Here is a 14,428-nt window from a genome sequence, read left to right as displayed (position 1 = left end):
TGGGAGTTTGAAATTATTAAGACCAGAAAAAATACAGTTTATGTACGTGGAGTACTCCAGGAGGCACCATTTTTATTTTGACTTGAGCACTGAAAATCCGTGCTTTGTTACTGCAAAATAGCATACCATTAAACTGACATGTGGCTGTATATAGTTAGTCTTACCTTTTAGGCTTATATCCACCATAAGAACGTACCTTTCTATTCAGTGTAAATAACTGAACACAAATTACTTTCTATTACCTTCAGCCAGAACTGAGAGAGGGTACACTGGAATCCATATGGTGTGGTTGAGCCATGTCAAACTTGGAAACTCTATTTCCATCAATAAAAGCATATTGTACGGGTATCTGTGTGAAGAAAAAACAAGTGATTTGAGACACAGTTTTTTCCATCCAAACTTGGAAAAACATACGAAATGAATAAATGCAGTTTTGTAAGCATCTAGATTTGACGAACATGCAGACTGTTTTGTACTTCTTTGAGGGGACTGGAATACAGACATTGGGCCCGATTCACCGAACTAACTTAAGACAAAATCCTAAATTTACTACCATTTTGGTATTCACAGAAGGCACTTACTCATTTTGGTATTCACAATAGTTAGGACTCCTAACTTTACGACTCCTAAATGCATTTTGTGAATACCGAAAGTCTTAAAATTAGGATTTTTCTCAGTTTAGTAGTAGTAAAGTTAGGACTCCTAACTTTAGAACTCCTAAATGCCTTCTGTGAATACCGAAAGTCTTAAAATTAGAATTTTTCTCACTTTAGTAGTAGTAAAGTTAGGACTCCTAACTTTAGGACTCCTAAATGCCTTCAATGAATACCGAAAGTCTTAAAATTAGGATTTTTCTTAGTTAAGGAGTAGTAAAGTTAGCACTCCTAACTTTACTACTCCTAAACTGAGAAAAATCCTAACTTTACGACTTTAGGTATTCACAGAAGGCATTTAGGAGTCCTAAAGTTAGGAGTCCTAACTTCTGTGAATACCGAAATGAGTAAGTGCCTTCTGTGAATACCAAAATGAGTAAGTGTCTTCTGTGAATACCAAAGTAGTAGTAAGTTGAGGATTTTGTCTTAAGTTAGTTCTGTGAATCGGGCCCAATGTAATAGTACCTGTTACTGATAACTTGGATCCTGGGTAAGTTCTCAGTACAGAGTCAGCATAGACCTTTAGTTCATTTGTTGGTGAGATTTTAAAAAAGAGGGAGAAGTAGGATCCCAGGCAGGACCACCGACTATGTCCATGGACATTGCCACTATCTGCACACAAGTACCGCAAACCCACTTCCCTGTGTGACAGCACAGTCTTGTAGGGTCAGCTACAGCTATCACAGCCTGGAGGAGCACGAGAAGTGTCCTTTCTGTCGGATGACTTGTCACCGAGAGCTGACACATACAGGTGGTCTCTGTGAACCAAGACCCCTTCCTATTTTAGTTTTGAAGAGAGATCGTTTCCAGGGGATATTGGGTCATTGAAACATTTTTACGACTGCTGCAAGGTATTGTAGGTGCGGATTTAGACATTTATGACTGATATCATGCATGAAACGTACCGAAGAAGTTATTCGGTGCCCACTTTTCAAGGCACCACAAAACTGTTTCCAAAAAGAACAGAGGTGAATTTGAATTTTATTTTTTCCTAATGCATTTGTTTCACTGGTAGCTAACTTTAGGTGCATGCATATTATTTACATTCCAAAGATGGAAGCCAGCATTCATCTACACCTCACCTAACAAACACACATTGATGATCTTGATACTGTTTTCACATGTGCCTCACAAAATAAGTGGTTTGATTTAAAACCGATTTTGAAACGCACTGTCTGTCGGCTACAGCTGAATGGCGCCAATATGAATTCAGCCATTAACATGTTTGTTTTAGTACATAGCAGGGTTTGTGTTCATATATTGTCTAGAGTTGAGTCGTAATCTAACAACCAACTTCACCTGTCTCACATAGAGCCTAGAATAGACTGGATGGAGTGGAGGCACTACTATCATTTACATTATATGCATTACTGTTGGTGACTGTTGCTGAATTGGGATTTTGCTTTGATGTTTCACTTATAAACCCTTATAATGTATATGTAAGAACTCCAGTTATGCTTTCAAACCAAGGTACTGATTCGCCCTCTCCTGTTATCTCACTCACAGTGCTGTATCCTCATGACCAAAACAATTGTCCCAGCCTCAGAGGGCCAAGAAGTGTTACAGGCAGGACCCTTGCATTGTGCTATTAATGTCACTATTCATCAGTTACTTTCATCTATTAATGCCACTCCACTAATACATACAAATTGTGGGGGTGTTCTGATCACCCCACAATGTACATAGATACATGAGGAAACACAAAACCTTTTAGTAGAGTTAGTGGCCTGTCTTTCAGTGGATTATTTCTGCTGGTTTGGAAACCTAAATGACAAAGTGCCCATTGTACATTGAAACAAATAATGCACTAGTGTGTTATTGATACAGTCAATCAGTACATCATGTTGACGTTTGTGGTTAAAAGGACAAGTAAAAAACAAAGCCTACCACATAGCCCACTGAAGATGGTGCCCCGCCAGGTGTACATGGAGGTTCTCAACATGCACATCCTTTTGTTTTCTTCTCACTGCCAAGTGTCCTCATGCCCTGTTGCTCTTGCATAATGTGACACCCTGCTTTGTCGGTGAAAAATCAGCCTGGTCCATAGTCTGTGAGCTGCCGCTTCTACCCAAGTGGGCCACGTCAAGTGGCCAAAATACCAGTGGCCAAAATACTCAGCCAGATCTCTCCGGTCCCAAGCGAATGATTTAGAGCTGAAGCTCCGGAGCCTGGCAAATCTGACTGTGGCACCTCCACTCAGATGCCATGTTAAGCAGCATAGCCCTCTTACTCACATGGGCGTAACTACCACTGGTGCAGCAGGTGCAGTGACAACGGTGCGCAGAGCCTTGAGGGGGCCCATTGACCTCTAAAATTTCCTGAATTGTAACACTCCCTCAGTGGTCACAGATGCCATTTTCCTTATTTGCACCAGGACCAATGGCATCCTTCTTATGCTACTGCTTCAGAGCTACAGTAATGCTTTAAGCAATCACCGCGGTTATGAGATAGGTGTAGGAAAGTTGGATCATTCTGGCTTAGATACCCCCACTTTTTGTCTGGAGTCAGTGTTCTTTGACTGTAGTTCACTGGAATCCTGCTAATCAGAACCGCAGTGCTCTCTCCTCTAAATTCTCTGGTATGTTGTACATCCCACAATTGGCATACTGGGGTACCATTATAAGGCCCAGTATATGGTACTGAGGTACCCAGGACATTAGTACACCATGGGTGTTCTATGAGCAGCAGCATGTATTATCCTGCCCATTGGAGCCCATGCAAACTGTGTCTGCCTTTGCATTCCACGTGAAATGGTGCTTGCAGCTTTCACTCAGGCTATAAGGTTTCCCTTATAGGTTAAAAGCGCGTGATTGGGATATAAGTCACCCCTAAGGTAGGCCCTTCAGTCCAAGGGCAGGGTCCTTGGTTCTAAGTGTGTGGATATCCCTGCAAGAGCAGAGGTATCCCTACAAACCCCAGCTTCCATTCTCTGGGCTTTTGTAAGTGCGGGACAACCAATATAAGTAATGCAGTGGACACTGGCAAGTCGAGATGCCCAAATACATATGGCTGCCCGAACCTGGTCATGTTTGGTATCAAACATGTTGGAATCATGCAACAACGCCGATTCCAGTGTTAGTTGCATGATACCATGTACTGAGGTGCTCCTTGGAGGACTCTCCAATACCTACCTGTGTAGCTATAGAGGATCTGCCTGTTAGGACGCGCTGCTGCCAACCATAGACAATATTCTGGCCTCCTGCTGATGAGCTTAACTTAAGCAAGGGAAGCTGAACAAAGGATTTCCTGCGAAGGAGAGGCATGACCACTACTCCTTTAGAATTAGGTAATTAGGTAGGGTGGGAGCACTTCCGAGCTCCATCAGACTGCGTTGGAGGGCACATTTGGTGCCCTCCATGCATAAACCCGTTTTGCCCAGTTCAGGAGCCCATGGCTCCCGCTCTGGAATGAAACCACACAAGAGACAGTGGAGTGTACACCTCCCTGCCCAGCTCCTCCCTAGGGAGGTGGCCACTTGATTCTGCCAATTTGAATGATGGCTCCAGGGAGCCTCTGACTGGCTAGGACAGCTGAGTAGCATCCCTGACCCCCTCTGATAGGTAGATCACCAGAGAAGAGGTCCTTCCCCTTTTTAGGATTACTTAATGGTTCCCCTGAAGGTGGGTCCTTCGATAAGTCCCAACAACAACTTTTAGATCCGACTGCCTGTTGTCTGAAGACTGTCCAAAGACTCTTCTGTTGGTGGACACTGGTCCTGTCTCAAAGAACAGCAGAGTTCCAAAGACAAGGCTGCACCGGTGGGAAGATGCCTGCTGCATCTTCGTCCCTGTGTTTCTTCAAGTTCGGCAACTCCATGGCCATGCATCCTCCAAGTCACCAAGGACTCATCCTGCATCCCAGCCAGAAGGATCTCCCTTAGAGTGAAGGAGTCACTTCCCTGCATCCGCAGGCACCTTTACGATGATGGCCGGTCTGCTGATCCTGTTGTCCCATGGACATCACCCGTATCTACAACACAGGTGGTGGTTTGTTGGTTCTCCACATGCCTGACTAGTCTACCCTGCAACTTGGGTGACTGTAATCTCTCTCCAGCCGACGTGAACCGCCTCCCTGTGCGCCACGTCTGTTTGTCATTACCAAGGCTTGTTGGATCTCTTTACAAAAGATCTTCAAACTCCAAGAAGCCCCAGCCTCCAGCACTGCACAGCTCCAAGAACAATGACCTGCCTGCATCCTCTGCATTGTGGGCCTTCATCTCCTGTGTACTGTTGAGGCTTCCCTGCGACTCCTTCTGCCTACTGCCAGAGGGTCCTTGAGGGGGCTCTATCAATTCCTGATGGCTCTCTTGCGTGCTGAGGGCTGGTCCTGACTTACTTTTGCTGGGTTAGTCACACAGACTTTGCTGGTCTGCAACACAGCATCTTCTCCTGCGTACAGTTATTGGTGTTTGCCTAGGCTTGTTGATGGTCCTGCTGGCTACTACCTTCCTGCAGTTGTCAACCAGCAAGGGACAGCTCGCGGAAGGTTCCTGTGCCCCTGCATCATCGCCTGGGCTCCACAGCTTCTGCTTAAACCTCACTGTGCTACAGCACGAACCTTCTATAAGGGCTGGCGTTCTGTTCCTGTGCCTCCTGGTCACCTCTCCGTGTTGTTTGGAGTCTGTCCCCTCTGTTTTCAGGCTTCAACGTCCTGGTTCACGACACTCTGTAGCTGCTGATCTTCCACGAACCTCCATTGGCGTGTATGGATGGTTCTGACACCATTTCATTCCTATGAACCTGGGCTCACTGGTGTCGGTATCCTGGTTTCTGTGGTATCCACAGCTGGGGTGGCTCTCCAACCTTCCTTGACCAAGTGGTTCATTCGGGGTCCTTTGGGAAGGGTCCTAGAACTGTAAAATTCCAACCATGACTTACCCTGTGTTAGCCGATTGACGTTTGACCTGGTGTAACTACTTTTCACCCAGGCACCTTGGGTGATTCCCTGCTTCCCCTGGGGTCCTCGTCCTGTTTGGTACTTACCTCACATTCCACTATTTTAGTATATGGTTTCACCCCTGGTTGGGCTTTTTGTGTTTTCCTATGCCGCAGGGAATTGTTTTGTGCAGGAAGGTGTCAATTCCTGCACAAAAATATTCCTGCTTACAAAGCAGGCACCAGGCAGCACATTATGCACCAGCGCAGGGAAAATAAAGGAATGTGCCAAATAATGTTACTTAAGGCGCATTCCTGCTGTCACGCATCGTAGCAAGGTGGCTTGCTGATCTGTGTGATTTTTTGATAAACATGCCCCCCCACTATTTTAGGCAGCAAAGTAAAAGCCTCTCAACAATCTATTTTCCTTTAAGCTTTCACTGCAGTCTGCTCTCGACAAAGGCAGACCAAAGACACACGAGAGCTTACAATATTTTTAACATAAACATTTGCTAAAATTAATGTAAGAATCTTTTATTGTATTTGCAGACTATATTTTCAAGACCCGTAAATCCATTGACATGCTGTGGTTTCTTACCTTACAACATCCCAGAGATTCCACAGGAAAAACAAAAGACAGACAACATATTTGCCCTGGACTTCTTCCTGACTGGCAACAACCACAAACAAAATAATCAGCCTCTGTGTGACCTGAAAGATAAGGAGTGAAGATAATATGGAAGCATTACCTTTGCAACAGCTCAAGGCTCCTTCAATAGCTCCATGTGAGCAGGAACTACTGAATTCACACAGATATAAATGACAGAAGCAAATAAACGTTTTTGCTACAAATGATTTGGATATCACAACTCAACACCACGGGGCATATTTACAGAAAAGTCATGCAGCAAGTCATCTTGCTGTGCTGCGTGACAGGGAAAGGGAGCAAAGTGCCATATTAAAAAGAATATCGCATTCCTGTGCTTTCCCCTGTCCTGGCACATAATGGCTCTCTAGCGCCAACGCAGGCCCCCTTGCTCCATGGTACAAAGGTGCCTGCGTTGCATGCAGGATTGTTTTTGTGCAGGAAGGGGCACCTGCAGAATGCAGCCCAGATAGATAGAGAAAAAACCAACAACAAAATAGAGATATTTCTCCTCGTTACACCTCTCATGGGAAGGCTTATGTGTTTTTTGGCATATTCCCAGGTTTACCTGTTCTTGTAAAATCTGGGAATGGATCAAAATCCATGAATGTTGCATGGGAACACACATCTAACACCCATGGAAATGCCTCCATGGCACAGAGTAATGCAATGCATTGATTTGTGCTATGTTACATTACTCAGATTTACGAGGCCACGCAAGGTGGCACTGCATGGCTTTATAAATATCTTTTTATAGATGCGTTGCTCTTGCATATACGCACCCTGCACCCTAATGCCGTGCAGCTGATACCCAGCAGGTCAATGGATAACACACAGCAGACCCCATGTCCCCAAACTCCCTCCATCTCACTCTAAATATCCTACACCCCCTGATTGGAGACTCCCCGTCCTCCCCCAGGCACTAGACCGCATGCGGGCAAAGTCACTCTTAGTCAGGGTCCCAGGGAAGCAGGTGGGGATCTGTAGCAGGATTAATTAGGAGGCAGTCGTCATAGGGGGTTCAAAAGGGGGTGGTGATGGACGGAGCATCTGAATCAATCAAACACTCACACCCAGTCAAAAGATCTGGGTTTAATCCATCACCGTTCTTTAGCCCACTCTGCCACCCCAGTTCAGACATGGCTATATGCAAATCAGTCTGACCCTGTGCCTCATGGGAACAGTCGAGCCCGAAGTGCCAAGCCATGTCTTCCCTGGACCGGAAACAAGCTTCCGAGGACCGGTTTCTGGCATTCCAGCCGTCTTCAGCCCGGCTTGCTTGAATCCAGTGGCCAAGTGAGCAAGGGACTCATGTCTGAGCATACCCTGCCACACTTATGGCGACCAAAGCGGTACAAAAGGGGGTGGTGATGGACGGAGCATCTGAATCAATCAAACACTCACACCCAGTCAAAAAGTCTGGGTTTAATCCATCACCGATCTTTAGCCCACTCTGCCACCCCAGTTCAGACATGGCTATATGCAAATCAGTCTGACCCTGTGCCTCATGGGAACAGTCCAGCCCGAACTGCCAAGCCATGTCTACCCTGGACCGGAAACAAGCTTCCGAGGACCGGTTTCTGGCATTCCAGCCGTCTTCAGCCCGGCTTGCTTGAATCCAGTGGCAAAGTGAGCAAGGGACTCGCGTCTGAGCATACCCTGCCACACTTATGGCGGCCAAAAGCTGTACAAAAGGGGGTGGTGATGGACGGAGCATCTGAATCAATCAAACACTCACACCCAGTCAAAAGATCTGGGTTTAATCCATCACCGTTCTTTAGCCCACTCTGCCACCCCAGTTCAGACATGGCTATATGCAAATCAGTCTGACCCTGTGCCTCATGGGAACAGTCCAGCCCGAACTGCCAAGCCATGTCTTCCCTGGACTGGAAACACGCTTCTGAGGACAGGTTTCTGGCATTCCAGCCGTCTTCAGCCCGGCTTGCTTGAATCCAGTGGCAAAGTGAGCAAGGGACTCACGTCTGAGCATACCCTGCCACACTTATGGCGGCCAAAAGCGGTACAAAAAGGGGTGGTGATGGACATAGGGGGTTGGCAGCTACTCGAGAAGCTCACCCACAGGATGCAGAGCAGAAACGGGCTGAAGGCAATAGTCGGTCACACCAAAGGAGTCCACAAGGCCCTTCTGCACCAGCCCAATTTTGCAAAGACAGGGGAGGGAGGTAACACAATCTTTTGACCTGCTTCCAATCATTCTTGAATGCGTTCTTCCAGCCCAGTCAATCACTCTTACCACCCGGGCTACGCAATACTACCTGGCAACACAATGTCATCGGGGAAGGCCTGGTGAAGAGAGGGCAGTTGGTCTGCCGCACTGATAGCCAAAAAGGGAACAATCAATGAATGGAGAATGAAAAGGGGCCTCTCGGGAGAAGGAGGCACCCCGTCAGGTACACGTTGATCAGATTCGCACTCAGGCAATCTGGGAACGCCTGGTGCACGATGATGCGGGTTGCACCAGACTGTTTCTGTCACATACAATGAAGAGTTGCAAATTCCATACCTCACTGGAAATGAAGTACAACACCCAGTGCATGTTGATATTGGTTGCACCGGACAGTTCCGGTCACACACGAAGGCGTAAGTTAAGCAATGCCTCAAGAGGTAGAATGAGGCACTAGTATGGTTACGTCCATACCTCTAAGGGACACACACTGTGAATCGGACACCGCACACAATGAGCATGCAGTCGGAGTATTGCACGAGAGATACAGCATGATCAATGAAGCTGGCATGAGGATCCCGCAACCAGTGAATCCACTCACCACCAACAAGACGCTTATGCATGTCAAGGTCCCCCAAGATGCGGGGTCCACATGCCTTAGATGCGGGCAAGACTTTGGTGCCCTGCACAAGGCAATCGGGTCTCTAGGCACAATTCCTATTTCCACGCTCACGCCTCACTACCAGTTGGGATCCAGCAGACAATGTTGGAAACTTGAGTGGGCACGGCTCTCCAGGTGTCACAAGTAGATGGTGTGGGTCCTTCGTAGGAGATCTTTGATGTCCCTGAGACCTCCGAAAGACCAGGGGGCAAGTCAACAAGCCATTAGAGAGCACACTTCAGGGTGCCACACTGCAGCAGGTAGTCAGCCCAGGCCAGCCACTATTCAGTAAGGACACGCAGTCCTTTTCAATAGCAGTAATCCTCCTTGTGCACAACAGATTCCCCTGGCAGTGTGCACCACGCAGTTCCAGGTTCTACATTTCCACATCCCCACAATCATATCTCTGCCATGCTGAGGTATGCCACTGGCAGTTACATTGTAGTGTGCCTTTGATGTTGGGAGCGGTTCAAACGGTGTCCCTTTGAACCACAGATGTCTCTCCTAAATTTCAGTCCTGTCAACCATGAGGCCATGTAATGCATATCTTAATCTTTAGTGAGGCCCTGATCTGGCTCCAGAGGCCAAGTGTTAAAACTTCTCCCTCCAATTTCTTCAGCCAGACCAGCAAATGGCAAAGGTCTGTCGTTCCAGTTGCATGGCCGGTGTTTTATAGCTGCCGCTGGGGAATACCCAGATGTGCTCTCTCAACCTTTAGTGTGGACTGAAGCCAAGCACAAAGGCACTCAAAGAGTTTTAAAGTAGAGAAATGCCCCCTTTCTAGTAGTGGCATTTCTATGCAAATCATGACAAGGCCACCTTTACTACTGGAAAGGGGTTATCACTGTGAATCCAATGATAGGAAACATTATGAGGCTGCTCCACTGCAATCCACTATTGCAGCCTGAAGTAATTTCAACCATTCCCCCTTGATAGCCTATGGGAATAGCAAACCTCATAGGTAATGAAAACACACATGGGTATTCCTTACTACCTGGGCAGGTCACACCCTTTCATACCTGCCCTGCCTTTCACCTACCACTCGCTTCACCCCTTAAGACATACTCTTGGGGTGCTCAGGTGGTAGTGAAAGGTTCTCTTAGGACTGTTAGGGACTTAAACATGCTAGTCTGAGTAGACGCGCAATTGCGCACAAACAGACCTGCAATGGCAGGTTGGATGCATGTTTAGAAACACTGTGGGGCAAAGCGCACACCAGTCTGCAATGGCAGGCTGGACACATATTTAGAGACACCATCGGTGGAAAAGCGCACACCAGCCTGGAATGGCAAGCTGGACACAGGTTTTAAAAGATCATAGGTGCAAGTGCACACTCCGACCTGCAATGGCAGGCTGGACTCCAGTTTACACCTACTATGGGTGCGAGTGCGCTAACACGGGCCTGCAATGGCAGACATGACATATGTTTAGAAACCTCAGGGAAGCATTACTTCCTAACGTGTGTAGGAAGGGCATACATACTTTCACACTGCACTTACAGTGGAAAAGCGACCCAGCCTTAAGGCCACCACAAGACAATCAGCAAAACCTGGAAGGAGAACGCAAAATATTTGGGGAAACGCTACCTGAAGAGTTCAGGTCTCACAGCAACACTTAATCTTATCCACTATGGTTTGCCAAATGACTTCCTTCTTCCCTAAAGGGAATTTTGAGGTGACAGTCTTTGCCACCTCACAGATAAGGATTTGATTCTCCTCAATGAAATTACAGCGGCCCAGGGGAAGAGGATGTACGTGGTCATCTTGGTTGGGGTTATGGTCCTCCTGGCTTGTAGTTGTTCCCTCCATTTTGTTTGCGTTGAGAAGTTCTATGGTTTGAGATGCACTACTTTTTCAATCTTGCCGCCACGTAATGTACTCTTGTATGATACAATGCTGATTTGCAGCACGTAGAGGTGCTTTACGACACGCAAATCAGTTTTGGGTCATGTAGGTAGCAGTTACATTACAACACTTTTCTTCAGCCTTCACACCATTGCGTCAAACTTTTTGATGCTTCTTCGGTCCTCCTGCCTTGGTGCACCGTACCATAAATACAAAACATCCATGGGAAAAGAAAATGCCGCAACACAGCGTTGCATCAGCCTTGTCAAATGTGCCCCTTTGTCTCTCCCTGGCTCCTTGTACACTTTGGAATTCACACTCCCTCCTTCCTTCCTTTGATATGGGTAGGGGTCCTGTGATTTGGCAACAGAAAGGTGCTCTGGGGGTGAAGAAGGCATGGCTTTGAAAGGTGCTCCTGTGTACCCTGGCCCATTGTTTGCCATGACTGTTGTAGTTCATCTATAGGGATTTAGGATCTTTTATTAACCCAGGGTTGATCTGTGGGTCCATTTGTCCCCACGGCGATCTGCTGCCACATACGCAACACCAGAACTGAAACTCAAATGACAACTACGTAATCACGTGAAAGGCAACACAAAGAATTGTGTGTATCAATTCCAATGCCCATTGCATATGCAATATATAGGTATAACTATAAGACCAGTCAACATCAGAATCAATGAACAGATATGCACAATTAGATGCAGACGCACCCTTACAAAATTGACAATCACTATATCAAGGAGAATCAAACGACCAACGATTTGACATGGCTGATGCTGGAAAAATTACCCGATGGAAAATGCATCCACAACAGGATCTTGAACAGAGAACGACGCTGGGGTTTCAGACTACACGCGTGAAAAGAGACTGAATGATGAGATCCCCTGTCCTTAGGATCATTTTCTTGACAGCAACGTATATGGGTATTGAATGGTAACTCAAATTATAAGTTAGTTAGCTTCTCTTTTGTTCATCATTTTCCCTCCCTGGAAATTTAGCCGTTAATCACTCAAGTGCAGAATATGAGAGCATTGAAAAATGCATGAGGCAAATAGTATTAGCAGGTGTCTTGGCCAATCTATGCTCTCGAACAATAAATAGCCTCTGAGTCAATTTTTTTTAAAGGGGAAATTACCAGCATCTTTTGAGACAAGCAAGATTCCTGTTTGTAATAATAGCAGAATTATTGTTTTAATTTATGTATGTGCGATGACCTTCCTGAATCCTATCCAACGGTATTTGAAACTGTAGACCCAATAAGCCATCAACATGTAGAATGTCATAAGCCCTCTGTTTCGGTTTCAGCCTGAGGCCTTTCAGTCAATACTTCAAAGTAGGAGTTCGAGGTTTGAAGATCAAGGTCGTCTACTGCAAGCTGGAGCCCAAGAAACACTTCAAGCCATGCCAATATTATTTACACCCTGCCTAAGTTTACACAAAGCGGATGGCCATGGCTTCCATGCACAATCTTCTCAGTAATGCCAGAACATGCAGTTCACCACCCATAGGCGATAGGCATTGACCCAGACCACATGACTAGGATAAAAGTGCTTAGCTGGCCTGAAACAGAAAGAAGAAGATACGGACTGGGCAAGATTCATTAAATCAAAAGCAATTTGTTTCTGGGAGACATGGACGGGATCACTATGTATGGCTTTAATCTTTACACTACAAAAGTCATAAAGGAAACAAAAAGCAGACCAGGACTAAGCATTCTCCAAAATTCACAAGAATATCCAACTGCTAGTGATTTCCAGAGACCTTTGGGAGCTAACCGTAATGGATGTTTACTTCCTGCCGGGATACAATCAGAATACTAAATGCAACTGAATGAGCTAGAGAAGCAAATTGCCACTGCCTGACAAAATGTTATGTCATCCTTAAATATCACCCTCTCCAAGAAAGGGAGGCAACATATCATTTTAGTCTGCGGGGCTTTAATACGAAACCTGATGACACATTGGCCAATTTAGGTGTACTGCATAACAATGTTATCCGCAGAACAACTTTTCCTCCAACTTTGTCAATTCGCAGGTCGAGGAGAGGTGCCTCCGTAACATTCTTTTTGTTGAAAAATGATCTATGCCCCCTAAATGGATTCATGCCCTCAGATTTAAATTGCACATTATACCTTTCGATCAGGGGGCCATGTCAGTTTGATAGGTTAGATCTTAATCAACCTGAATTCATGACAGTTGGTTGATGATCTTGTAACTGAACAAAGACTTGAGAGCGATCATGACCCGCTTATAGTATTCAAGTTAGACCTCGACGGCACCATTAGACTTACTATTTTTATGCCAGAGCTGAAAAAAACGGCATTACCAAGAACAACAAATAGAAAGTCCATTACTTGGAATCAGCATAGTAGGCCTATAGAGATTTTAACCTCCAGCAAAATATGCTCAGGGAATTCCAAGTAATGAGAGGCTGTAAAGACCCAGAGATAGTTCCAAGATTTCAAATTGTAATTAATCTGTCTTGGAAGCATGGTAGCTGGCAAACTGATCCTAGAAGGAGTCATAGCAATAACGTTATCCCCTTGCACATAGAATGGTTCAATCAGGAATATAGCAAGTTAAAATCTGCACTTTCACTGGCACTGAAAACGAAGCACTTCAGTCTCTACGGGGAAGAGCACCTAAAAGTTTTAAGGCAGAAATATGTCAAATACAAAAAAATTGTCTGAATTATCCAACCACAAGCTCTTGAATGCATTTGAAAGCTATTGTGATAAAAAATAAATTACAGATCAACTCTGCAAAGACCAAATATATGATCCTAAAACGCAATCCCAAACTGAGGAGTTCCTTCCAAATTTACGGAATCCCCCTGGATGGCACTGAATACTATGGTTACTTATCTGTACGGTTTGACTCCAAGTTGACTTGGTCAGCCCGACTACTAAAAGAAGAGCAGACTGAGTCAATATGCCGGTGGCTTTCTTAGCATTGTTAAAAGTCAGGGAAGCAAATTGATTGCTCTGTTTAGGCCTGCCGCAAGTACTTGCTCTCTGTAAGCCTCAAGGGCAGGCCCAGAGTTGTGGGGTTAATAAAAGATCAAGAGGCTGGTAAGGGCAGAGAATCGCTTTCTAAGCCACCTACTCCTTTAGAGCCTAGGGACCCCGATGGCTGCACTGAGGCAGGAGCTGGATGTCAAATACGCCGATCACTATGCAGCACTACATCCCATATTATATTGGGTAAGAATATGGACAACACCTGAGCTGGGAACTTACTTTGATATTATACAAGAGGTTTGGCTGCATGCCATGCGAGTACAACTACCCTGGTTCAATCACGTGCCCACTAACTTTCAAACCATAGGATGTGTGGGTTGTTGACTTAAACCAGAAAGGATGACTATGGACACCAGAAAGGTTATAAAGGAAAGGTTTTGGCAATATATTAGCATCAACCAGTCAGGGAAGAAAATAGGCCAGTTTTGGATTCTCAGGCCCATCCCGACTTTTGAACCATATTTGAATATGCTTTACCCACCCTTTAAAAGATCCCTGTATATTAACTTCAGAGTAGGCACACTGCCGGAAAAACAGTATACT

At 45.7% G+C, this 14,428-nt stretch overlaps 1 protein-coding gene across 2 annotated transcripts in view; it reads right to left on the bottom strand.

Moving 5' to 3' along the window:
* LOC147727367 (very-long-chain (3R)-3-hydroxyacyl-CoA dehydratase-like) overlaps nucleotides 1-14,428 on the bottom strand; it is a 204,172-nt gene that overhangs the window by 53,446 nt on the left and 136,298 nt on the right. For both annotated transcript variants that reach the window (XM_086961449.1, XM_086961451.1), the window contains exons 4-5: nucleotides 6,126-6,238; nucleotides 243-349 (exon numbers count right to left, since the gene is read on the bottom strand). In XM_086961449.1, coding sequence (XP_086817575.1) covers nucleotides 243-349; nucleotides 6,126-6,238 — 220 coding nt within the window. The remainder of the gene's footprint in view (nucleotides 1-242; nucleotides 350-6,125; nucleotides 6,239-14,428) is intronic.

This window comes from Lissotriton vulgaris, chromosome 3_1, assembly GCF_964263255.1.
Source record: "Lissotriton vulgaris chromosome 3_1, aLisVul1.2, whole genome shotgun sequence".
Taxonomy (NCBI): Eukaryota; Metazoa; Chordata; class Amphibia; order Caudata; family Salamandridae; genus Lissotriton; species Lissotriton vulgaris.
The sequence above is the reverse complement of the archived record's forward strand: the minus strand, read 5'-3'. Positions and strand labels throughout refer to the sequence as shown.